Genomic DNA, 27447 nt, shown 5'->3' on the forward strand with positions numbered 1-27447 from the left:
ACAGCATTCATGGATGCCACCGGGAAGCAGGGAAAAGATGGGGAAACGGAAAATGAAGAAAAAGACAGCGTCAGAAGACAGAAAAGAAAGGGAGAAAAAAAATTGTATAGGGAAATGGTGATATCACTGATAAGCTGGCACCTGTAGCTTCAGCCTTATTCCTGAGACAGCCCCCGAATGCCCTCTTGTGGCCGATAGTACATCCTTCCACGCTAACACACTAATAACGCAGAACTTCTTTTAGAAATGATAAAGCTACCTATGCCGATTGTGCTTCGCTTCCATGCCCCTTCCCTACTAACTGAGCAAAATTATCTCATCTAAATGAGCATTTCATGCTGCATGCTGTTATTCTTACAAGGCAAGTCCTCTAGGGGTCCCTGTCACAAGTTAATTTGGTAACAGACAATCCTCTACGTTCTCTAACTGAAAGAACCAGGTTTCTATCCCAGAGACTTCAAGACAACATCCCTACTTCTTTTTTCTGGAGATTGAGGCTAAGGCCTATGCCTCCCTGTGAACCAGCAGGATTTTTCTGAAGGAGCTTTGAACCTGACTAAACGCACATGCCCATATGCAACACACAAACGTTTCACCACATATTTGATTGCCAGCTAAATGCTAGTCCCCGGGGTACAATGGAAAGCAAGAACAGATGCAGGCCCTGCCTTCATGAAGCGGGGGTCTCAGGAAAGAGGTCACACGCCCACAAATGCAAACAGGTCGATTAACACCGTGAAAGAGAGGAGAGGGGGTTTTTGTGAGGGAGACGAAGCTTCATGAACAACCCGGCAAACAAGAACGGGAAACGCATTCCAGGTGGAGGGAGCAACACCTTTTAACGTCCGTTATCAGGTCACAGGGGTCCTATGCTCTCACGCTTGGTGAAGAATCTCCCATTGAGGAAGGAAAGAAAAATGAAGCAAACCGGAGGGTGGCGGGGTAGTGAGGGGATTTTTGGCTTTTATTTTAGGAGCCAGGGCCTGGTACCTTCGACCACCTGAGACCCCTGGGAGGGCGGGAAAGCCTCGGCGCCGCCAGCGCGCGCCTTCCCTTGACGTTCTCGCGATGCCCCCACGCGCTCGGAATTCCACAGGCCTGTGCGCGCGGCTCGGTCTGGCGCAGGCGCAGACAGGGAGCAGGGTCAGGCCGACCGCCATTGAACAACGCGGAGCTCTCGCCTGCGGTTAGAGGAATGCCGAGGCTCCTCCGGTTGTGCATACTGTGGCTTGGACTCTTGCTGGTTCGATTTTCCCGTGAACTGAGCGACATCAGCAGTGCCAGGAAGCTGTGCGGCAGGTACTTGGTGAAAGAAATAGAAAAACTCTGCGGCCATGCCAACTGGAGCCAGTTCCATTTCGAGGAGGAAACGCCTTTCTCACAGTTGACTGCACAGGCCTCGGAAAAGGTCGAAGCCTTGAGCCCCTACCATTTCGAAAGCCAGCAAACCGCTTTCCCGGCCCGAGGAAGAGGCACAAACCCAGGTAAAAATCTAATCCCGAAGGCATGTTTGTTCACCTCTGTACATTTCTTATTCCTGTATTTGCTTTGCCAGAAGGTAAGCTTCCCCAGGAAGTGGAATTTGTGCCTAGTACACAGCTTTTTTAAAAAGTTGTAAAAAACAGTGTATTGAAAATATACAAAACTTCAGCGAAGCGCCGGTTTTTTTTTTTTTTTTTAAACTTAGAGGAAATAAGTGTACACTTGTAAGTCTACAATTTATGTAAGAATGTTGTTCCTTTCGGGAATGTCCGTCATCTGGCAAACTCCTTTTTGTCCTTCAAAGCCCAACTTAAGTATCATTTTCCCTGTGAAGTCATCATTGACCTTTTCATAGCCAATAGCTCCATTGTCCTTTCTACCACAGTATCTAGCACATAGTTCTATTTGACTGTCGTCACTGGCTACAGAATCAGCCAACCTTGTGGAAGATAAAAATGCAGAGTACCTTGTTCAAAAAAGCAGGAAAGGGCCATTAAAATAAAGGTGGTAAAATATAAAACTGTTTTCCTTACTTGTTCATTCCCCTGGTCACGTACCAGGAGATAGGCCTGGTTCATTCTATCAGGCTTCATTTAAAAGTTTACGTACTTGTATTTCATTCACTTACAGTTTCAAAGGTAAATTTATTGAGAATTTCTACTACAACAACGGAACATTAATGCAAGGCCTGTGTGACTACACAGGTTTCAGTCCCATGAAGTCAGCCTTATATACCATACTGTATTATAGGGACTATTTCATGCATATTTTTGTCTGAAATGCCTGGCAGATGGCCTAGCACGTAGCATGTGTTTAATATGTGTTGAATTTATACTTAATGCTTTTCAAGCAGTCTGCAGGAAGAATATTCTTGTTTCAGATTCATTGGTATCATCTTACTATGTTTTTACATTTGTGACTTAACATATTTTAGTCCCAATATGATTTGCCATTTTAAAAGAAATTGCACTTTGTTTATAGTCTATCCATAGGAAGAAAATTACTGCCTTTTACAGTAATTCAGTTTATTTGGACAAAGGTTGCAAAAGTGAATATTTCTGAAATTAAGGAAATGAGTAAACTATCATGCCAAAAAGAGACCCTAATGTAGAGGACTGAAAAAAGTCAAACAGTGCACATTGTAGGCACTCATTAACTTTTTTGAAATGAATGAATACAATTTATAAAATCACTGTTGCTGAGAGAATGAAAACTTTTAAAGACAGAAACCATGAGACTGATTCTTGATCATTTTCAAACTGACCGTCAAACTAACCCACATGCAAACCTCACGTTGTCCTTCTGTTAGAATGAAGGCAGTGTCTCTCCCCAGTCTTCTTCTTTTACTTTAGTTCAGTGACTCTCACGCTTTAATGTGCGTATGAATCATTTGGGAATCCTGTTAATTTACAGACTCTGAGTTGGTTGGCCTGGGGTGGGGCCTGAGATTTTTCATTTTTAACTAGCTCCCAGGTGCTGCTAGTTGGTGGCCCACACTTTTGAGTAACAAGGTTCAGCTTACTCTCTCTCTTTCTCTTTTTTTTTTTTTTTTTAACTCCTCTTTCTTATTCTTTTCTCCCAGGAGCGCAAGGAGAGCCTTCCCTTTCTGCTTTATGTTGGGTAGGCATTTCTCTTACATCAAATACTGTGCTCTCACTACCTGTGCTATAATACTGTAGTCAAAATTTTATTTTTAGACCTCCAAGCTTGAGGCTGTTATTTAAATAGAGGTTGGAATGCCTTTTCTCAACAAAGTGCTCTAAAGACAAATTTTCTTAATAAAAATGTTCAACCTTAAAACTCAGCTTGTTAATGATCCCTTTGTTTTAGGTATTATTCACACTCCCCTGGAAGAATAAATGTCATTAACAATGAGCAGGGAGCTGCAATGAAACAAGACTTGTAGAAAATAAAAATGTATCTGACCATATTTGAAAATTGTTATACCCACAAAACCTGCTACTATGGAAATTATGTAAAAGACAGTTTGCTGAGGTGGAAATACAGTGTAGCAGTAAAACCACAGTTGTATTGAAATATGTAGAGGAAGGAAAAATGAGTTAGGTTATCAATATGAATTGTATTATTTTAAAAATTGTTAATTTATAAGGGAAGATGGCATTTATTCTGTCCTGTTAATTTCTAGGAAATAATTTAGAAGTTGCAGAGATGTATGTGTTTCTAATATAGAATACATAATTATGCCGTCATTTTTATATATGAGTGTGGCTGGAAAGTTGGTTACTTTTTATTTCGTTTTTACCAGCAGGACAAGTTGTTGTGTTAAATCAAGTCAGTTGTCTGAAATTTTAATATTCTGATGATCTATTTGAGTCTGACACAGAAAAATATAATTTGCTACGCCGCTATTAAAAAATGCTTTTTTTCAAAGCTACTCATACATAACTTGAATCTGTAATTGTGTGTTTCTTGTTAATGGACCCTGAAGGTGGAGGCAGTATCTTCAAGACCTACCCATAATGTGGCACCATGAAGTTGAAAACATATTTCTAAATTACAACTGAGTATTGTGTTTCCCAGATATTAGTGCCAGGTGAAATCATTAATGTTTCAAAATCAGCTTTTCATAATATGTAACCTCTATTCCAGTTAGATTAATCATATTCTCATATTCTTGGTCTTCATGTCACATATTCTTGTTTTTTTGTTTCTTTATGTTTCAGATATCACAACTAATCTGTAAAGGGCCCTTCTCTTTATATATTAGTTCAACAAAATTTGAGTGCCTCTTATGTGTTAGGCATTTTTCTTGGTATTTGGGATGTTAAACAGTGAAGGCTCCTACCCTCATGAAGCCTACAGAATAGTAAAGATAGACAATAAACATAAGTAAATTATAATTTACAGATGATGATTGTCCTCTCTTAGCCCCTTTCTCCACCTCCATTCTCCTCCTCTCATTGACAGTTGTTGTAATGTATTCATTATATATTTTTTGTCTATATAATTTTTTGCAAATTATGCATTCTTTCCTGTGCGTATGTTTTTAAGATATATCTAAATGGCATTTAAGATCTACATCTTATTGTTGCCATGTGAACATTTAGTCCATTGCTTCTAACTACGGCGTAGTACTCATGTGCATTCCTCACATTTGACTGATTTATTCAGTTATGAACACCTAATCTATATAGCCTTGAACTCCCTACCACTATAAATAATGCTACCATGAACATCATTGTATATGTCCCTTTATGAACCTAGAAGTGTTTCTGGGATACACATCTAGAGTGGTATTACGGTGTCATGAAGTATGTGTATGTTTAATTTGCTTGAGGAGTGTCAGATTGCTCTTCAGAATGACTACACCAATGTATAGTTGTACCACTAATCCTATGTCCTCATATCTATGTCAACAATTAGCATTATACAGTTATGAACTTTTACCAGTGTAATAGACATAAAATGACATTATATATCTATTTTAACTTGCTCTGGGTCTGAACATCTTTTCATATATATGTTAGCCTTTTGGATTTTCTCTTAAAATTTCCTGTTTATATATTTTGCCCAATTCTTGTTGGAATTCTTACCATTTTCCAATTGATTTGTAGGAGTTAATCAAATCTAGATACAATAATAACTAGTTGTTGGTTTTAGATGTCACAAATGTGTTCTCCCATTTTGACATCTGTCTATTGGTATTGCTTGACTGAAAGCCTTAACTTTTATATAATTAGGCAGTAAGTGTTTTGCCTTATGTATTAGAGGTCCTTTTCTGTCCTTCTGTTAACTTTTCAGTTTTACTTTTCACATTAAGTCCTTAATTATTAGGCCAGTTTTTAGTTCTGGTGTAGGTAGGAATATTACCTCAGTTTCTCAATAAGTCTTATTTTTCTCTACATAGGGAGCTAGTTTTCTGAACACTTTCTACTAATCAACTATTTTTCTCACTAATTTGTGGGATTACCATTATTGATAAGTTTGAGCTTCCTATTTTAATTGGTCATTTATTTGACCTTGTATCATTACTATTTTTGATACTGTGACTCTATAGGATGTGATTTATCTGGCAGGACAAGTCCAAGTCTTCAATATTTATTTTTTCCCTTAGGATTGACTAAGCTAAATCTTCAACCTTTATTCTTTCATATATATTTAAAACTATGCTTATTGAATATCTTTTTTAAAAATCTGCATGGAATTTTATTTGGGATGCATGGAATATTATCAGGGGAAACTGCCCCCAATATTTCAATGTAGGTTCTGTTTTCCATAAGTATCAGCCAGCAGCTGAGAAATAAAGAGAAAGAGTACAAAGAGAGGAATTTTACAGCTGGGCCGCCAGGTGTGACATCACATATTGGTAGGACTGTGATGCCCGTCTGAGCCTCAAACCAGCAAGTGTTTTATTAAGGGTTTCAAAAGGGGAGGGGGTATAAGAACAGGGAGTAAATCACATGCTTCAAAGGGCAAAAAGCAGAAATACTAATAAGGGTCTAACAAAGATCACATCCTTCTGAGGGAACAGGACAAATGGCAAAAGCAGAACTACTGATAAGGGTCCAACAAAGATCACAAGGCAAAGGGCAAAAGCAGAACTACTGATAAGGGTCTATGTTCAGTGGTGCACGTATTGTCTTGATAAACATCTTAGATAACAGAAAGCAGGATTCGAGAGCAGAGAACCAGTCTGACCACAGATTTACCAGGGTGGAGTTTTTCCCCACCCTGGTAAGCCTGAGGGTACTGCAGGAGACCAGGGTGTGTCTAAGTCCTTATCTCAGCTGCGTAAGACAGACATTCCCAGAGCAACCGTTTATAGACCTACCCCCAGGAATGCATTCCTTTCCCAGGGTATTAATATTAGTATTCCTTGCTAGGAACAGAATTGAACGATATCTTCCCGATTTGCACGTCCGTTTATAGGCTCTCTGCAAGAAGAAAAATATGGCTCTTTTTGCCCTACCCCATAGGCAGTCAGACTTTATGGTTGCCTTCCCTTGTTCCCTAAAAATTGTTTTATTCTGTTCTTTTTCAAGGCGCACTGATTTCATATTGTTCAAACACACGTTTTACAATCAATTTGTACAGTTAACACAATTATCACAGTGGTCCCGAGGTGACGTACATCTTCAGCTTATGAAGATAACAGGATTAAGAGATTAAAGGCAGGTGTAAGAAATTATAAAAGTGTTATTTGGGAACTGATGAATGTCCGTATTAAAATGAAATCTTCACAATTTATGTTCCTTTGCCGTGGCTCCAGCCGGTCCTTCCGCTTGGGGTCCCTGACTTCCCGCGACATCTCTCCTTTTTTATATAAATGTGCCATGGTGATGAAGGCTTGTTCGTTCTCTTGTTTTGACACAGGATTCTTTGACTGGTCCAGCACACTAAAAACAAGCTGATTAAACAGAGAAACATGATTCCAAAATTTACTACAGTGGAGTCCCCAGTAGACTTAATCCAAGTCATGGGGTTTAGTCCAGAAAGACTTTCTGCCACCCTATCTAACGCCTCAGCTCCAGGCACAATGGATAAATGAACTTGAGAGGCTTCAACAATTTGTTTCTTTAATTTAGTTATGTCCAAAAATAAATTATCTTCCCTACCTAGAAGGTGTCCTTTGACCATTTCCCATGAATGATCAGTCTTGTTGTAGGAATATGGTGTGATACAGAAATCAAAAGTATTCCAATCGCACTGCATTGTTTGAGACTCATTAGCCAGTCTCCAAGCCAAATAACAGACTGTCTTAAACCATTAATTTGATTAGCTAATATTTGATCAGTGCCCTGCTGAGAATTCCACATTTGGGTGGAATTGTCTTGCCATTCCTTAACAGAATGAGCCGTTTGAATAGATTGGTGTAATGCCACTCCGGCAGTGGTGGCCAGCGCAGTGACTGTAATTAGGCCCATGATCACAGCAATTAAAGTGAAAACAAATCTCTTAGATCTTTTGAGAATTTGTTGTAACACGTCGTTAATTAAATGTACTGAGGGGGAATATTCCCAAGGTCTGGGTAAAGTTACCAGTATCCAGATTCCTTCTTAAGCTTGAACCAACATTACACTTTTCCTGAAGTCAAAATGGGAGTTAACACAAGTGTATAAATGACAGTTAATGCATTAGACAGTTTGATTGTTCATCCAAATTTTGATATTTCCCACTAACAGCATGTAAGGAGGCTTAACACAACTCTGTATAGGAATGGTCAGGCTGGAGGTAAACAAAGCAAAATGTTTGAATCTACATTGATACTGAGGGAGAGGAGCGGCAGTGGCAACACCCAATGTTCTCCACTGTAAAGAAGCAATCCGAGCTGCCCGGGGATGCCAAAGAGGTAGAGGGGCATACCTGGGTCGAAAAGAATTATAATGCCAATTGGAGTCCCATAAAGGAGGATTGGCATCAAAAAGAGGATAAAAATTCAAAGGGGATTTATCATGGGGTTCAGAATCACGTACGTGAGGGGCGATAGTGGGGACAACAGACAGAAAACCTTCCAATTCCCATACTCGCAGTCCGGACATGGCAATAGCCAATTTCCACAGTTCTGGTTGTTCTGGACTCAGAATGGGGAATATCATATGAGGCCTCTGCGGCGGTGGGGGGGGGGGGGCGCGGCGCGTGGGTAATGCCATTATCTTCCTGTTTTAAGGAAAAGAACGAGCTGAACCTTCTATGCAAAGTAGGATGATGATCCTTGTCCTCCCAATAAGAAATAAAATAAGTAGCCTCCAGGCATTCCTTTCAGCCAGAGAAGCAACTGTTTTTTAAATAGCACTTCAGTGCCCAGTCTATTACTAAACCATATGAGTCATTTTTTAATACTACTGCATGTGAATTAACACAGTCTTCCCAAATTAAAGTTTTAGATAGGCTCTCAAAATTTTTAGAACATGGTTTTCCTACAGGTTTATATTGAAAATATGGCAATCTTCTATTACTCCCCTTTTCATTTGTCTTAAAGGAGAAAGGGAGAGGCCAGGGACCAAATGTCCCCATTCCCCTGTGGCTAATCTCCCTGGAAGATAAGCAGCCCAGACTTGAGTTTCTAGATGGATACAACCAGGTGCATGTCTGAGGCACAGATGAGGGTATTTATAACCCACAGTAACATTAAATGCAGTGCCTTCTTCTCCTGGTTGAGCAAGGCAACGGTCATCTGTAGCTCCAGGCATCCACACACTATTGTTAGTATACCTTTCTGCAGGAGCATCCATCCAGGTGAGAGGTTGGATAAGTGGAGGAAAAGGCACATAAGCCCAATAAGAATAATTTTGTGTAGCAGGTAAATAAGTTTGAGGGGAAACTGGTGAGACAAAGTATAAGGAAGAGAATTATTAAATAAAACCTATTGTAAGCGAGATCCAGTGCTGAAGGAGAAACAGAAGAACAGGGGGATGTTATTTTCAGGCTAGTAGAAAATATTTTAGGTTCATAAAGAGAAAAATGGAATTAGGAGAAGTGGGATTAGTTAGAGGGGTCTCTGTTGCCATTAGGGAGGATTGAACCATACCCATTTTGATTTGGTGTACCAGTTTATGAGGAGTTGGCACAGATCTCAGCAGGTATGAGGGTGGTCTCTGATGCAGACGTCTCTTCCCTGTGGTTTTCATTGTCAGTATTCACACAAAGTTTAAGTCTTTTAGTGGGCACCCAGACAGGGGATTGATGATCTCCTGGTGAAACATAAGCATACCCTCTTCCCCGCATTTTAATTGTTCCAGGTTCCCAGGTATTGGTTTGGGAGTTTTTCCATAACACTGGCTTGCCTTCATTTAGGGAGAATATTTTTGCCTGTATAATGGCGTTTAGCTGCAGTCAGAGTATTGTCTTCAGGAACATTTAGAAAGTTTAAACAATGCTAAATGTAATTGAGGTAAATTTTGTTATTGGAAGCAACACATGGCCATTTTACACTCACGGTTTGCAATCTCAAAAGCTAACATATGAAGGAGAAAATCTTGAGTGCGCTCATCAGAGACAGATTTTTCGACAGCATCTTGTAATTTAGCCAAAAAATCAGGGTATAATTCATTGTGAACCTGTTTAACAGTGGTGAAAACAGGAGCTTGGCCCAAGGTGTGTAATTTATCCCAAGCTCTTGTACACAACTTTGTTACTTGTTCCGTGGTGAGAGCATCAAAGCCTAATTGGGCAGTAGTGTCAGAGTAATATCCAAGCCTGTGAGCTGAGCCTGAGTCATTGGAATGCCATCAGCCCGATTTAGCTGAGCCTGCAGATGGGCCTCCTCTGACCACCAGGTACAGAATTGTAAATGCTGAGATGAAGTTAGAACAGCTTTTGCCAAAAGGTCCTAGTCTAAAGGAAGCAAAATGACCTCAGTACAAAGAGTCTGTAATACCATTTTAGCATTGGAGAAGTAGGACCATACTGAGTATAAGCATCCTTGAATTCTTTTAAAAAGGTAAGATTGGCACATATCAACACACTTGTACTCCTTGAGCATTGGGAGGTTCCAGTGCGACGGGATAAGCCCATGCCTCTAATCCACTTGTTTCTTTGTTCTGGTGTAATAAATGTTGCATGGTAGTTTCAAGAACAGGCACATGAGACAGAGTCGGCATAGAAGTGACAGGAAAAGTATGTGTAGATAAGGGAAACTGAGATTGAGGAGGTCAGACCAGTATGAGAGCGTGAGAAAAGGGCATTGGGGAAGAAGAGGCAGATGCATACTGATGATTATTGTCCCAATCCTGTGCAACCAGAATGGCAGGGGCATCCATGTGTGAAGAAGGGTAGAGGAGCAGGTTGAGTGGATGGCAAAGTGACCGGTTGAGGGACCGAAATGACAGGAGGGTGAGGGGCTGTGGAGGATGGGGGAGGGCCTGCAGAATTACAGGTAAATTGTAGTTTGGTCCCGGAGCCATTAGATGGCTCTGGAGGCAAAGGCTGCAAAGGTTTGAAGAGGGAAGAGTTAGCATAGTTATGGTCCCGGAATGTCCAAGTCAGGGCCATAGGAGCTACAAGTTCCGGCTCTTTGTGAAAAGAAATAAGGTCATCAGGGGGTGACGTTAAGCCAAAGTTACCGGAGTTAGATATTGAATCCTCAATATCATCAGGTTGGGGAGGAGTAGGTGAAGGGAGAGGCTGAGCACATAATGAAGGCCAAACGGGAGAGGAAACCTGAGGAAGAGGTAGAGGGTTGCCAGATTCAGAAAACTGTAACTGCAGGGGATCATGGGATTGGTATGTCATTAGGACAGCACGTACCAAGGCCCAATCACCCCAAACAGTGACAGGAACATAATTCCCTGTTGGGACCAGTTCCCGGAATTTTGTACCAACATGATCCCATAGTTCTACATCTAACATTCCCTTTTCAGGAAACCAAGGACAGTGTTCCTCCACCACCCTGAATAGGGTGACCATATTTTCCATGGGCACTCGAACTCCTGCCTGTTTTAACAGGAGGTTAATATAGCAGAGATAAGCATAATGTTTAGACTCCTCATGACCCATAGTTACCCCGGACAATACACAGACAGCTCACCAATTGTCAGGGATCCAAACAAGCATTTCTGTGGACTGGACTGATGAATGTTTCTAGGCTCTCTGCAAGAAGAAAAATATGGCTCTTTTTGCCCAACCCCGCAGGCAGTCAGACCTATGGTTGCCTTCCCTTGTTGCCTAAAAATTGCTGTTTTTCTGTTCTTTTTCAAGGTGCACTGATTTCATATTGTTCAAACACATATGTCTTACAATCAATTTGTACAGTTAACACAATTATCACAGTGGTCCTGAGGTGACGTACATCCTCAGCTTATGAAGATAACAGGATTAAGAGATTAAAGACAGGCATAAGAAATTATAAAGGTATTATTTGGGAACTGATAAATGTCCATATTAAAATGAAATCTTCACAATTTATGTTCCTCTGCTGCAGCTCCAGCCAGTCCCTCCGTTGGGGTTCCCTGACTTCCGGCAACATAATGTATACACTAATTTGAAGAGGATTGACTTCTTTTTTTCCTTCACCTTTTAAATTCAGGGGTACATGTGCAGGATGTGCAGGATGTGCAGGTTTGTTACATAGGTAAATGTGTGCCATGGTGGTTTGCTGCACAGATCATCCTATCACCTAGGTATTAAGCCCAGCCTCCATTAGCTATTCCTCCTGATATTCTCCATTCCCCCAGGCCCCCTGTCAGGCAGGCCCCATTGTGTCTTGTTCCCCTGCATGTGTCCATGTGTTCTCATCATTCAGCTCACACTTACAAGTGACAACATGTGGTGTTTGGTTTCCGTTTCTGCATTAGTTTGCTGAGGATGATGGTTTCCAACTCTGTCCATGTCCCTGCAAAGGACATGATCTCATTCTTTTTTTTATAGCTGCGTAGTACTCCATGGTATATATGTACTGAGTTTTCTATATCCAGTCTATCATTGGTGGGCATTAAGGTTGAGTCCATGTGTTTGCTATTGTGAATAGTGCTGCAGTGAACATATGCTTGCATGTATCTTTGTAATAGAATGATTTATATTCCTACACCCAATAATGGATTGCTGGGTCAAATGGTATTTCTGCCTCCAGGTCTTTGAGAAATCACCACACTGTCTTCCACAATGGTTGAACCCCACCAACAGTGTAAAAGTGTTCCATTTTCTCCACAACCTTGCCAGCATCTGTTGTTTTTTAACTTTAATAATAGCCATTCTGACTGGCATGAGGTGGTATCTCATTGTAATTTTGATTTGCATTTCTGTAATGATCAGTGATTTTGAGCTATTTTTCATGTTTGTTGGTCACGTATATGTCTTCTTTTGAGAACTCTCTGTTCATGTTGTTTGCCCACTTTATAATGGGATTTTTTTCTTGTAAATTTTTTTAAGTTACTTGTAGATGCTGGATATTAGAGCTTTGTCAGATGGATAGACTGCAGAAATTTTCTCCCATTCTGTAGGTTGTCTGTTCACTCTCATGATGGTTTTTTTTTGCTATGCAGAAGCTCTTCAGTTTAATTAAATCCCTTTGTCAATTTTTGCTTTTGTTGCAATTGCTTTTGGTGTTTTTGTCTTGAAATCTTTGCCTGTGCCTATGTCTTGAATGGTATTGCCTAGATTTTCTTCTAAGGTTTTTATGGTTTTGGGTTTTACATAAGTCTTTAATCCATCTTGAATTAATTTTTATGTAGGGTGTAAGAAAGGGGTCCAGTTTCAATTTTGAGCCTACAGCTAGCCAATTCTTCCAGCACCATTTAATAAATAGGGAATTATTCCTTCATTGCTTGTGTTTGTCAGGTTTGTCTAAGATCATATGGTTGTAGGTGTGCGGTGTGTGGTTTTGAGTTCTCTATTCTGTTCCATTGGTGTATGTGTCTGTTCTTGAACCAGTACCAAGCTGTTGTGGTTATTGTAGCATTGTGGTATAGTTTGAAGTTGGGTAGTGTGATGCAGAAAACCACAGAGATGGTGGCTGCCTCTCCCCACAGGAGCTTTGTCCCAGAGTGAGATCAGAGTTCTGTCTGTATAACCCTGGCCGGAGTGGCTGAAGCCTCCACATGGAGGTCCTGCCCAGTGAGGAGTAATGGATCGGTGTCCTGCTTAAAGAAGCAGTATGGTCACAATCTGCCAAAGCAGCTGTACTGCCTTCTGGGAAACCCTTTCTCATGCCAATTGGCAGGGTGGAACAGCTGAGTAAAGGGAACTGCAGAGATGGTGGCAGCCCCTCCTCCCCAGGAGCTCAGTCCTAGGGAGAGATCACATCTCTGTCCCTGTGACCCTGGCTGGAGTGGCTGAAGCCCCCACAAAGAGGTCCCGCCCAGGGAGGAGGAATGGATTGGGGTCCCACTTAAAGCAGCAATCTGAGCATGGTGGCTCACGCCTGTAATCATGGCACTTTGGGAGGGCAAGGCAGGCAGATCACTTGACATCAGGAGTTCGAGACCAGCCTGGCCAACATGGCAAACTCTGTCTCTACTAAAAATACAAAAATTAGCTAGGCATGGTGGCACGTGCCTGTAATCCCAGCTACTCGGGAGGCTGAGGCAGGAGAACCGCTTGAACCTGGGAGGTGGAGGTTACAGTGAGCCGAGATCACACCACTGTACTCCAGCCTGGATGACAGAGTGAGACTCCATCTCAAAAAAGAAAAAAAAAAAAAACATTCTGGCCACAATCTGACACGGCAGCTGTGCTACATTGTGAGGTACCTTCCTCCTCTGGACTGTTTGGATTCTCCAAAGCCGGGAGGCTGAAATGGCTGAGTTGACCTTTCCCAGAGATGGCGGCTGCCCCTCCTCCCAGGAACTCTGTCCCATTTCAGGCAGACTCCAGCTTTTGCCTTGGCTGGCTAGAATTCCAAATCAGGTCTTAACTTGTGAGGTACTGTGGAAGTGGGACGTGCAGAACAATGGCTTGGCTCCCTGGATTCAGCCCCTTCCTTGGGATATGCACTGTTGTATCTCCCGCCTTGCCGGGATGCCGGGGCCAGAGTCTGTAAAACTCCTGGGCCTCGGTGTGGGCCTCAGCGTCTGCTCTGCTGAGATTCCACACAGCTCTGTGTATCGAACCCAAGGCCCCAGTGGCATGGGCTCATGATGGAATCTCCTGATCTGCAAAGATCAGGGATCAAAGATGGGATTTCCTGATATGGGTTTCAGAGATCTCTGGGAGAAACGTGGTTTCCCGGGCGGGGTGACGCAATCACTCACCCCTTTCCTTGGCTGAGGGTGGGGTTCCTTTGGCTCCCTGCTGTTCCCTGGTGGGCCATTCATTGCTCCACCCTGCATTTCTTCATTCTTTTTGGGTCAAGTCGTTTGCCTAGTCAGTCCCAGTGTGAGAACCTGGATATTTCGGTTGAAGGTGCTGAATTCACTCTTTTATTCCTCTCCCTGAGTGCCACAGATCACAGCTGCATCTAATTGGTCATCTTGTTCCCCTCCACGCTATTGATATCTTTATTACATAAAGTCATCCTAATCAAAGTCATGAAATTACTTATATTCTATTATTAGGATTTTAAAGTTTTCTTTATGGAAACTTTTATGGTATCGGTTAAGTTCATGCTTAATAATTTTTTTTTTTTTTTTAGCTATTGTAAATACCTGTGAATTATATTTACTAGTTAGTGACTTGGCTAGAGAAATGCAATTTACTTTTATAGGTTGATCTTTATCTAGCAACTATGCTGAACTATCTTCATAGTTCTAATAGTTTGTTGATTCTGTAGGTTTTTTTTTATCATTTGAAAATGATAGTTGTATCACTTTCTTTCTAAACTTATACCATTTTTTTGCTTTGATTTTTTGTGTTATTCCCAGGCTTAAAGGGCATACATTTAAATATCTCCATTAGGTATGATGTTTGTAGTTTTATGCTATATAATCTTCACTAAGGTAACGAAGCTTGCTAAGAGATAGTTTTTTTAATCATTGTAAATAGGGCTATACTTTATTAAGGTCTTCTTTTGGCATACTTTTGCGTGGTCTTACGATTTTTTCTTTTATTAATTAAGCAAATACTCATTGGGTACCTACTGAGCACCCAGGCACAATTTTAGATTCTTGGGAATATATCAGTGGACAAAACAGACAAAGATCAAAGGCTTTATGGAACAGTCTTACGTAATAAACGTAACAAGTAAATATTAGAACGTAGTAATAGCTACAGAAAAATGAAAAAACATTATAAGGGAGATAAACAGAGCAAGGAGTTGAAAAGTGGGGTATAGTATTAAACAGTGTGGTAAGGGTAGACCAATTATTGAAAAGGTGAGATATGAGAAAAGAAGTGGTAAGGGAATTAGCCAAGTGGATATCTGAAGAAAGGACATTCACGCAGAGGAAACAGTGGAGCAGATACCCTTCTGCCTGATGTATACAGGGAATACCTAAGAGGCCAAGTGTGGTTGGAGCAGAGAAAGTGAGGAAAGTAGTAGAAGATAAGGTAGGAGGGGTAATAGGCAGACATGATAAAACAGGGTATTTTAGGCCAGTAGTCCCCAACCTTTTTGGTACCGGGAACCAGTTTCATGGAAGACAGTTTTTCCTTGAACCAGGAAGGGAATGATTTTCAGATGATCCAAGTGCATTACATTTATTGTGTACTTTACTTCTATTACTATTACATGATAATGTATAATGAAATAATTATACAACTTACCATAATGTAGAATCAGTGGGAGCCCTGAACTCATTTTCGTGAAACTAGATGGTCCCATCTGGAGGTGATGGGAGACCGTGATAGATAATCAGGCGTTAGATTCTCATAAGGAGCATGCAACCTAGATTCCTGGCATGCGCAGTTCACAATAGGGTTCATGTTCCTGTAAGAATTTGATGCTGTCCCTGGTCTGACAGGTGGAGCTCAGGTGATAATGCGAGCAATGGGGAGCAGCTGTAAATACAGATGAAGCTTTGCTCGCTCCCCTGCCCACTGTTCACCTCCTGCCATGTGGCCTGGTTCCTAACAGGCCATAGATCAGTTAAGTCCCCAGGGGTTGGGGACCCCCTGTTTTAGATCATTTTAAAGACTTTGTTTTTGGGTGAAGCAAGGAGTCATTAAGATTTTTTAGCAGAGAAGTGACATAATTGACATTTTAAATGATCACTCTGGCTACTGTGTTGAGAATAGACTGTAGAAAGGCAAGAGTAGAAACAGAGACCTGTTAGGGAGGGTCTTAGATAAGGATGATAGAAGTGGAGGTAGTGAAAACTGTTCAATTCTAGTTATACATGGGCCATATTTGATGTGAGATATGAGGAAGATAAATCAAGAATGACTCTAAAACATTGTTGATTCTAAAGTTTTGTATATGGAACACCTGGAAGGATAGGATTGTCATAAATGAGATAGGAAAGGCCTCAAAGTGGAACAGGTTTGGAAGACAGTATCAGTAGTTCAGTTTTGGAGATGTTGAATTTCATAGCGTTTTAAACAATGTTGAGTTTGAAACATTAATGTGGAGGTGTTGAGTAGGAAGTAAGGTATATAAATCTGGAGTTTGAAAGAGTGATCTTGTTTGCAGGTAGAAGTTCAGGAGTCATAGGTAGATACATAATTTTTTGAGCTGTAAGACTACAGGAGATCACCAGAAGAGTAAGTGTACATAGAAAATAGTACTAAGAATTGAGTCCTCAGAAACACCAACATTAAAAAGTTGGAGAGTGAGAATTGTAAAGGAGACAGAAAAGGGACAGCTACTTAGGTTGGAAGAAAAGAGAGTGTGGTGCTGTGCAAACCAAATGATGAAAGTATATCAGGAAGAGGTGTATTTGATCAATTAAGATGTGAATGGCTGTTGAATTTAGCAATATGTTTGTGACTTTCATAAGAGAAGTTTCGGTAGAGTGATGAAACAAAAGCCTGATTAGAGTGGGTTTAAGACAGTGAGAGAAGAGGAAAATGTTAGTAAATATAGAAAACTGTTTTCAAGGAGTTTTGTCACAGAAAAGAGAAAATAAACAGATGGTAGCTGGCAGGGTAAGTGGGGCCAAGAGAAATATGTATGGGTTTGTGTGTGTGTGTTTTTGTAAGTGGGAGAAATAACAAATTTTCTGATAAGAGTGATTCAATAGAAGTTAAAAACTGATGAAGAATACAGAGAAGGATTGCTGGAGTAGTGTCCTAGAGTGGGCAAGAGGAGATGAGATGTAATATGTAAATGCAGAAATTGGCTTTATAGTGTATAGTTCATCTGTAGAAATAGGTAGAAAGGGAGAGTATATGGGTGTACATGTTAAGAGATGAATTAAAAAATTTGGCAAAGGGAGTTGATGCAAGTTCTTTTTCAGATTGCTTCAATTTTCTCCTGAAGTAGAAAGCAAATCCAGCTGTGAGTGAGGATGGGAGTCTATTAACATGATAAACTACATTGATAGATTTTGTGATCTTGACCTATCCTTGCATTTCTGGGATGAACCCTTTCATTCTTTTTTTTTTTTTTTAATTTTATTTTTAAGTTCGGCGATACATGAGCGAGATATGCAGGTTCATTACATAGGTAAACGTGTGCTGTGGTGGTTTTCTATGTCTATCAAACCATCACCTAGGCATTAAGCCTAGCATGCATTAGCTATTTTTCCTAAATGCTAGCCCTCCAACCCCACCCTCTGACAGGCCCCATTGTGTGTTATTCCCCTCCCCATGTTCATGTGATCTCATTGTTCACCTTCCACTTATAAATGAGAACTTGCGGTGTTTGGTTTTCTCTTCCTGCCTTAGTTTGCTGAGGATAATGACTTCCAGTTCCATCCATTTCCCTGCAAAGGACATGATCTCATACCTTTTTATGGCTACATAGTATTCCATGGTGTATATGTACCACATTTTCTATATTCAGTCTATTATTGATGGGCATTTGGGTTGAATTCATGTCTTTGCTATTGTGAATAGTGCTGCAATGAACATACGCATCTTTGTAATAGAATGATTTATATTCCTTTGGGTATATACCCAATAATGGTATTTCTGGGTCAAATGGTGTTGCTGGGTCAAATGGTATTTCTGGTTCTAGATCTTTGAGGAGTCACCACACTGTCTTCCACAATGATTGAACTAATTTACATTCCCACCAACAGTGGCAATTAGTTCCTATCTCTCTGCAACCTCAAAAGCATCTGTTGTTTCTTGACTTTGTAATAATCGCTATTCTGACTGTTGTGAGTTAGTATCCTATTATAATTTTGATTTGCATTTCTCTAATGATCAGTGATGTTGAGCTTTTTTTCAAATGTCTGTTGGCTGCATGAATGCCTTCTTTTAAGAAATGTCATTTCATGTCCTTTGCCTGCTCTGTTTTTTCTATCTTTTGAGATGGAGTCTTGCTTTGTCGCCCAGGCTGGAGTGCAATGGCATGATCTCGGCTCACTGCAACCTCTGCCTCCTGGGTTCAAGCAGTTCTCCTGCATCAGCCTCGCCAGTAGGTGGGACTACAGGCACATGCCACCATGCTTGGCTAATTTTTGTACTTTTAGAAGAGATGGGGTTTCACTACATTGGCTAGACTGGTCTCGAACTCCTGACCTCAGGTATCTGCCCACCTTGGCCTCCCAAAGTGCTGGGATTACAGGCGTGAGCCACTCACTGCACCCAACCTGCCCACTCTTTAATGGGGTTGTTTGTTTTTTCTTGTAAATTTGTTTAAATTCCTATAGATTCTGGATATTAGACCTTTGTTAAATGGATAGATTGCAAAATTTTTCTCCCATTCTGTAAATTATCTGTTGACTCTGCTGATAGTTTCTTTTGCTGTGCAGAAGTTCTTTAGTTTAATTAGATCTCATTTGTCAATTTGGGCTTTTGTTGCAATTGCTTTTGGTGTTTTTGTCTTGAAATCTTTGCCTGTGCCTATGTCTTGAATGGTATTGCCTAGATTTTCTTCTAAGGTTTTTATGGTTTTGGGTTTTACATAAGTCTTTAATCCATCTTGAATTAATTTTCCTATAAGGTGTATGGAAGTGGTCCAGTTTCAGTGTTCAGCATATGGCTAGCCAGTTCTCCCAGCACCATTTATTAAATAGGGGATCCTTTACCCATTGATTGTTTTTGTCAAGTTTGTCCAATATCAGATGGTCATAGATGTGCAGCCTTATTTCTGAACTCTGGAACAGAAATTCTATTGCTTTATGCTGTTTTGGTTACTGTACCCTTGTAGTATAATTAGAAGTCCAGTAGTGTGATGCCTCCCTTCAGCTTTGTTCTTTTTACTTAGGATTGTCTTGGCTATTTGAGCTGTTTTGGTTCCATATGATTTTTTAAATAGTTTATTCTAATTCTGTGAAGAATGTCAATAGTAGTTTGATGGGAATAGCATTGAATCTATAAATTATTTTGGGCAGGATGGCCATTTTCACGATATTGATTCTTCCTATCTGTGAGCATGGAATTTTTTTTGTGTCCTCTCTGATTTCCTTGAACAGTGGTTTGTATACAGTTCTCATTGAAGAGGTCCTTCACTTTCCTTGCTAACTGTAATTCATAGGTATATTCTCTTTGTAGCAATTGTGAATGGGAGTTCGTTCATAATTCAGCTCTCTGCTTTCTTGTTCTTGGTATGTAGAAATGCTGGTGACCTTTGCATATTGATTTTGTATCTTGAGACTTTGCTGAATTTGCTTATCAGCTTAAGAAGCTTTTGGGCTGAGATGATGGTGTGTTCTAGATGGGGTGTCTATGTTTGCATGTCATCTGCAAACAAAGACAATTTGGCTTCCTCTCTTCTTATTTGAATACCTTTATTTCTTTCTCTTGCCTAATTGCCTTGGCCAGGACTTCAGATACTGTGTTGAATAGGAGTGATGAGAGAAGGCCTCCTTATCTTGTGCCAGTTTTCAAGGGGAATACTTCCAGCTTTTACCCATTCAGTATGATATTTGGCTGTGGGTTTGTCATAAATGGCTATTACTTTGAGGTATGCTCCATCAACACCTGATTTATTGACAGTCTTTAACATGAAGGGATGTTGAATTTTTTGGAAGACCTTTTCTGCATCTATTAAGATAATCATGTGGTTTTTGTCTTTAGATATGTTTTTGTGATTAATTACATTTATTGATTTTGTGTATTTTGAACCACCCTTGCACCCTGGAGATGAAGCCAACTTAATCATGGTAGATAAGATTTTTGATGTGCTGCTGTATTTGGTTCGCCAGTATTTTATTGAGGATTTTTACATTGATGTTCTTCAAGAATATTGGCCTGAAGTTCTTTTTGTTGTATCTCTGTCAGGTTTTGGTATCAGGATGATGCTGGCCTCATAGAATGAGTTAGGGAGGAGTTCCTCCTTTTTGATTGTTTGGAATAATTTCAAAAGAAAGGATATCAGCTCCTCTTTGTACTTTTGGTAGAATTCAGCTGTGATTCCATCTGGTCCTGGGCTTTTTTTTGGTTGGTAGACTATTTATTACTGCCTCAATTTCAGAACATTTTATTAGTCTATTCAGGGATTCAACTTCTTCCTGGTTTAGTCTTGCAGGGGTGTATGTGTTCTGGAATTTATCCATTTCTTTTAGATTTTCCAGTTTATTGGCATAGAGGTGTTTATAGTATTATCTGATGGTTATTTGTATTTCTGTGGAGTCAATGGTGATATTCCCTTTATCATTTTTATTGTGTCTATTTGATTCTTCTTTCATTTCTTTATTAGCCTAGCTAGTGGTCTATTTGATTAATTTTTCCAAAAAAAAAAAAAAAAGGCTCCTGGACTCATTGATTGTTTGAAGGGTTTTTCGTGTCTCTGTCTCCTTCAGTTCTGCTCTAAGCTTGGTTTTTTCTTCTCTAGTTTTGGGGTTTGATTGCTCTTGGTTCTGCAGTTCTTATAGTTGAGATGTTAAGGTGTCAATTTGAGATCTACCTTTTTGATGTGGGCATTTAGTGCTATAAAGTTTCTTGTTAAGACTGCTTTAGCTATGTCCCAGAGATTCTGATATGTTGTCTCTTTGTTCTTTGGTTTCAAAGAACTTCTTGATTTCTGCCTTAATTTTACTGTATACCGAGGAGTCAATCAGGAGCAGGTTGTTGAATTTCCATGTACTTGTGTGGTTTTGAGTGAGTTTCTTAATCTTGAGTTCTAATTTGTTTGTGCTGTGGTCTTGGAGTCTGGTTGTCATGATTTCAGTTCTTTTGCATTTGCTGAGGAGTGTTTTACTTCCAATTATGTGATGTGCCATGTGATGCCAAGAAGAATCTATATGCTCTTGTTTGGGGTTGGAGAGTTCTGTAGATATCTATCAGGTCCATTTGATCCAGAGTTGAATTCAAGTCCTAAATATCTTTGTTAATTTTCTGTCTCAACTGTCAGTCTCATGTTGACAGTGGAGTGTTAAAGTCTCCCACTATTATTGTGCGGGAGTCTAAGTCTCTTCATAGGTCTCTAAAAACTTGTTTTATGAATCTGGGTGCTCCTGCATGTTTGCATATATATTTAGGATAGTTAGCTCTTCTTATTGAATTGACCTGTTTACCATTATGTAATGTTCTTCTTTGTCTTTTTTATCTTCATTGGTTTAAAGTCTGTTTTGTCAGAAACTAAGATTGCAACCCGTGCTGTTTTCTGTTTTCCATTTGCTTGGTAAATTTTCCTTCATACTTTATTTTGAGTCTATGTGTATCTTTGCATGTGAGATGAGTCTCTTGAATTCAGCACACCAATGGATCATGACTCTTTATCCAGCTTGCCCTTTGTGTCTTTTAATTGAGGAAGTTAGCCCATTTACATTTAAGGTTAATATTGTTATGTGTGAATTTGATCCTGTCATCATGATGCTGGCTGGTTGTTTTGCAGACTTGTTTATGTAGTTGCTTCATAGTGTCACTGGTCTGTGTACTTCAGTGTGTTTTTGTAGTGGGCAATAGTGGTTTTTCCTTTCCATATTTACTGCTTCCTTCAGGAGCTCTTGCAAGGCAGGTCTAGTGGTGATTAATTCCCTCAGAATTTGCTTGTCTGAAAAATGTTTTATTTCTTCTTTGCTTATGAAGCTTAGTTTGACCAGATACAATATTCTAGGTTAGAAATTCTTTAAGAATATCAGCTTGGTGCAGTGGCTCATGCCTGTAATCCTAGCACTTTGGGAGGGCAAGGCAAGTGCTGACGTCAGGAGTTTGAGATCAGCCTGGCCAACCTGGCGAAACCCTGTCTCTACTAAAAATACAAAATTAGCTGGGCATGGTGGCACATGCCTGTAATCCCACGGACTTGGGAGGGGGAGGTGGGAGAACTGCTTGAACCCTGGAGACTGAGGTTGCAGTGAGCTGAGATGATGCCATTGTACTACAGCCTGGGTGACAAAAGTGAAACTCCATCTCAAAAAAAAAAAAAAAAAAAATCAAATAAATATTGGCCCCTAGTCTCTTCTGGCTTGTAGGGTTTCCACTGAGAGGCCTGCTGTTAGTGTGATGGGCTTCCCTTTATAGGTGACTTGACCTTTCTCTCTGGCTGCCCTTAACATTTTTTCGTTCATTTCGACCTTGGAGAACTGATGATTATATATCATCAGGCTGATCCTCTCATGGAGTATCTTACTGGGGTTCTCTGGATTTCCTGAATTTGAATGTTGGCCTGTCTTGCTAGTTTGGGGAAATTCTCCTGGATGATATCTTGTAGTGTGTTTTCCAACTTGTTTCTGTTCTCCCCATCTCTTTCAGGTACCCCTATCAGTTGTAGGTTCAGTCTTTTAACATAATCCCATAGTTCTCAGAGGTTTTATTGATTCCTTTTCATTCTTTTTTCTCTAATCTTGCCTGCCTGCCTTATTTCAGCAAGATAGTCTTCAAGCTCTGATATTTTTTCTTCCACTTGGTTTGTTCAGCTGCAGACTTCAAACTTGCATTTGCATCATGAAGTTCACAGGTTGTATTTTTCAGCCCCAGCAGGTTATTTGTCTTCCTCTCTAAACTGGTCATTCTTGTTAAACAGCTCCTGTAATGTTTTATCATGGTTCTTAGCTTCTTTGCAGCAAGTTAGAACATATTCCTTTAGCTCAGGGATGTTTGTTATTATCCATCTTTTGAAGCCTACTTCTGTCAATTCGTCATCTCTGACTCAGCCCAGTTCTGTGCCCTTGCTGGAGTCATGTTACAGTCATTTGGAGGAGAAGAGGCACTCTTGCTTTTTGAGTTTCCAGCCTTTTTGCATTGATTATTTCTCATCTTCATGGGTTTATCTACCTTTGATCTTTGAGGCCAGTAACCTTTGGATAGGGTTGTTGTGAGGTCTTTCTTGTTTATGTTGTTATTGTTGCTCCCTGTTTGTTTTTCTTTTAGCAGTAGGGCCACTCTTCCATAGGGTTGCTGCAGTTTGCTGGGAGTCCATTCCAGACTTCATTCACCTTGGTTTCTTCTGCCCCTGGAGGTATCACTGTGGAGGCTGCAGACCAGTAAAGATGGCAGACTGCTCCTTCCTCTGAGAACTTTGTCCCAGAGGGGCACTGACCTGATGCCAGTGGAACACTCCTGTTGGGAGGTCTCACCCAGTGTGGAGGAATAGGGTCAGGGACCCACTTAAATAAGCAGTCGGCTGCCCCTTGGTGGAGTTAGTGTGCTGTGCTGGGAGAAATCTCCCTCTCCAGAGCCAGTAGGCAGAAAAGACTAAGATGGCTGATCAACGATAGTGTAGCCAACCCCCTTCCTAGACCCTCTTCTCAGGGATATCAGAGTTCTATCCATAAACCCTCCACTGGGGATGCCAAAATTCCCACAGGGAGGCCCTGCTCTGTGAGGGGGAATGGATTGGAGTCCCACCTAAAGAAGCAGTCTGGCTACAAACTGTCCCAGCTACTGTGTTGTGCTGTAGGGGAATTGCTCCCCATCCAAACTGCACTGGCATCATGGTAAGGGAAACAGTGAACTGGAGACACAGTAATGGTAACCTCCTCTTCTCCCCCACCAGGAACTTGTGATCTCAGTGCCTGCGCCACCCACCCTAGCAGCCATTATCAGTCTGCACAGCTTAATGCTTGGAACCCAAGGCCCTGGTTCATGAGGGGAGCTCCTCATTCCCAGGTTGCAAGAATTCGTGGGAAAAGCATGGTTTTCAGGAAGGGGTAGCACAATCCCTCTCTGCCTCCCTTGGCTGGGGAAGGGGCACTCCCTTTGCCCCATGTGGCTCCCAAGTGGGCCCTTGATTCACTCTGCTTTTCCTTGTTCTCTGAGTCACACCAACCTCCTAGTCAGTCCCAATGAGAGAACACTGGTAACTCAATTGAAGATGCAAAATCCACTTGCCATTTTCGTCCTTTTCAGTGGGAACTGCAGAGGAAAGGTGTTTCTATTCAGCCATCTTGGCTGCTCTCCTGAACCCTTTCTTAATATATTTGTAAAACATGTTTATGGATGCAGTTAACTAATATTTAGGAGTTTGAAATCAACATTTGAAAGTGAAATGAGTTTTTAAATATTTTAAAATCTCATATTGTTCTTATCTAGTTTTGGAATAAAGATTATGCCAACTTCATAAAATGAGCTGGGCAACTTTTGCTCTTTTTCTGGAACAAGTTGTTTGTATATGATTAGTATTTCCTGTTTTTTAAAAATAGGTGGAACCATCCATATATGTGTTTTTTTGAAGGTGATAACTGACTAACCCTTTTCATTTCTTTGAATATTGTTGGTACATTTAGATTTTCTGTGTCATTGTGTATCAATTAAGGCATCTTGTATTTTACTAGGAATTCATCCATTTAATCTTTATTTTTAAATGTATAAGCATTCATAATATTTATTTTAAAACCTTAAAAATATTATGTTTTAAAATTAAAACAATATTTGTTTTAAAAATTTTAAAAATATTTGTTAACATATTTGCTTTAAAACTATATCTACTTATTTCTTTTTTTCTGTTGTATTTTGTTCATTTCCATCTTTTTTGTTCCTGATTAGTCTGGATAGAGTTCTTATTATTTTAAACAAGCAACTTTTTAATTAAATAAAAAGTTTTTAAAGAGTGCTGTAATAGGCCTCTAACTGCAAAGGACATAGATTCACCTAAATAACCTCAAGATAAAAGGGGATAGTAGTTATTACAAAATAAAAAAAAAAAGTTACAGAAGTGAACCTAGAAAGACTTGGTAAAGCGTGGGGAATCATATTAGCTCTAAAAAATAAAAGCAAAAAACTTCTGCCTTCCTCTCTCTCTCTCTGAATCTTTTCTTTTCTCTCTGTGTTCCTTTATGATTTTAACTTGTCATGACAAACCTCATAGAATCTTTTTAGCTTTGGTTCTAACTCATTTTTTTCTTGTTACTTATTCTAGTTTCAAACTGAGGAAATCTGACTGGATCGATTCATGTTTTTCACATGATACGGCTTGCTAGCCGTTGTGACAGATTGGTTTCTTTGGGGTCAGGTGCCAACCTCCAGTTTGTTCAACTGTGGCTAGAGGATAGAGTCACATGGTTCAGAACATGGCTGCCTAAGAGTTGGCACTACAATAGAGGCTATTGGCAAATATATACTCCTAGAAGGTACTGTATATGAGCAAGGGCCATAATGGAAGCACAATAAGTCTTCAAATAATTACCTTCTGGAGTTATTTTGGTTTCCAGTATCTAGTATTGCTAAGTGAGTTAAGAGCAGCATAACAGTGACCATCAGTTCATTGTACCTAGAGCATATTACCACTTCTCTATTTCTTTATATTTTAATAAAGAACAAAATGGTTTCTACTGCTCAGTTATAAGATGTGCATAAGAAGACAAATGATAAAATTTGAAAATGGGGAAAGGATTTGGACAGACATTTCTTCAAAGAAGATATATAATAAGCATATGAAAAGATGCTTAACATCATTAGCCGTGAGGTAAATGCGAATCAGAACTACAGTGAGATACCACTGTGCATCCGTGGGGATAATTATAATCAAAAAATGGAAAATGTCAAGTTTTGATGGGGATGTGGAAAAATTGGAACTCTACTATATTGACGCTGGGATTAAAAACTTGTGCAGCTGCTGTGGAAAAGTTTGGCAGTTCCTCAAAACGTTAAACAAAATTATATCATGCAGTGCTCCTTCCATCCCTAGGTTACACGCCAAAGAATTCAAAACATATGTTCACACAAAAACTTGTATGTGAAAGCTCATAGCAGCACTATTCTTTTTTTTATTTTTTGAGACAGTCTTGCTCTGTCATCTAGACTGGAGTGCAGTGGTGCTATCTTAGCTCACTGCAACTTCTGCCTCCCGCATTCAAGTGATTCTCATGCCTCAGCCTCCCAAGTACCTGGGATTACAGGAGTGCACCACCACGCCTGGCTAATTTTTTGTGTGTTTGTAGTAGAGACAGTTTTGCCATGTTGGCGAAGCTGGTAGTGAACTCCTGACCTCAAGTGATCCTCCTGCCTTGACCTCCCAAATTGCTGGGATTACAGGCATGAGCCACCATGTGGGGCCATCAGCACTATTGATAATGACCAAAAGTGGAAACCACTCAAATGTCCATTGATAAATGGATAAACAAAATGTGGAATATCCACACAATGGAAAATTATTCAGCCATAAAAAGATGCATGATACAATGTAGGTGAACCTTGAAAATACTATGCTAAGTGAAAGAGAACAAGCACAAAAGGTCATGTATTATATGCTTTTATTTATATGAAATATACGGAATAGGCAAATCCATAGAAACAGAAAGTAGATTGGTGATTGCCAGGGAATAGTGGGAGAGTGAAATGGAAATGACTGCTAATGAGCATAGGGTTTCTTTTTGGATACAGATGTTCTGGAATTAGACTTATAGTTTCACAACCCTGTGAATATACTAAAACCCACTGAATTGTATACTTTAAAATGACTAATTTTATGGCATGTGAATGATATCTCAACTTCATTTGTTAATACAAAATGTACAAAGGCGTACAGCCTTTTTATAGGAAAACACTACACCTGCTTTAGTTAAAAATAAATACTGCTTTTGAATAGCCATATTTTCCATTCTTTATTTAAAATGTGATTGTTTTTTAATAATTAGCTGATTTTACTGTTCCAATATTAAATTTTCATCTAAAGGAAGATTTTAATAAAGGAGCATTTCTTTTCTTCTCTCTCAACAGTGTCTACTTCTGCCTCTTGGGAAGAAGCAGTAAACAATTGGGATATGCAGTCACTACCTGAGTATCAGGATAAAAAGGCATATTCACCCCTTGATAAGGAAAGAGAATTTTCTTCATCACATAATACCAATCTGTATATTCATGAGAATGCAAAATTTCAGAAGAAAAGTAGAAACAAAATTAAAACCTTAAGCAATTTGTTTTGGGGGAATCATCCCCAAAGAAAACGCAGAGGATATTCAGAAAAGTGTTGTCTTACAGGATGCACAAAAGAAGAACTTAGCATTGCATGTCTTCCATATATTGATTTTAAAAGGTTAAAGGAAAAAAGATCATCACTTGTAACTAAGATATACTAACCATCATAGAAATTTTTCTAACCTAATAAAAGCTTAATACATTTATTTTACTCTATTTTTATTTTTTTGTAATTGTGCTTATAAGTGATATGCTGTGAACAGTGTCTGAATGCACTTGCAAGCA

The 27447-nt window shown here is 39.8% G+C and overlaps 1 protein-coding gene across 1 annotated transcript; it reads left to right on the top strand.

Annotated features, from left to right (window-relative positions):
* Positions 1 to 1129: 1129 nt before the first annotated feature.
* INSL6 (insulin-like 6) lies at positions 1130 to 27447 on the top strand. The gene is made up of 2 exons (XM_011937327.1): positions 1130 to 1484; positions 26965 to 27447. The coding sequence occupies exons 1-2, from the start codon at positions 1196 to 1198 to the stop codon at positions 27321 to 27323; spliced, it is 648 nt and encodes a 215-aa protein (XP_011792717.1). The 5' UTR covers positions 1130 to 1195; the 3' UTR covers positions 27324 to 27447.

Source organism: Colobus angolensis, unplaced genomic scaffold (genome assembly GCF_000951035.1).
Source record: "Colobus angolensis palliatus isolate OR3802 unplaced genomic scaffold, Cang.pa_1.0 Scaffold162, whole genome shotgun sequence".
Taxonomy (NCBI): Eukaryota; Metazoa; Chordata; class Mammalia; order Primates; family Cercopithecidae; genus Colobus; species Colobus angolensis.

Coding starts and splice junctions, on each gene's coding strand:
- INSL6 (XM_011937327.1), top strand. CDS start 1,196: ATGCCGAGGCTCCTCCGGTTGTGCATACTGTGGCTTGGACTCTTGCTG. Junction 1,485..26,964: donor AGGAAGAGGCACAAACCCAG/GTAAAAATCTAA, acceptor CTCTCTCAACAG/TGTCTACTTCTGCCTCTTGG.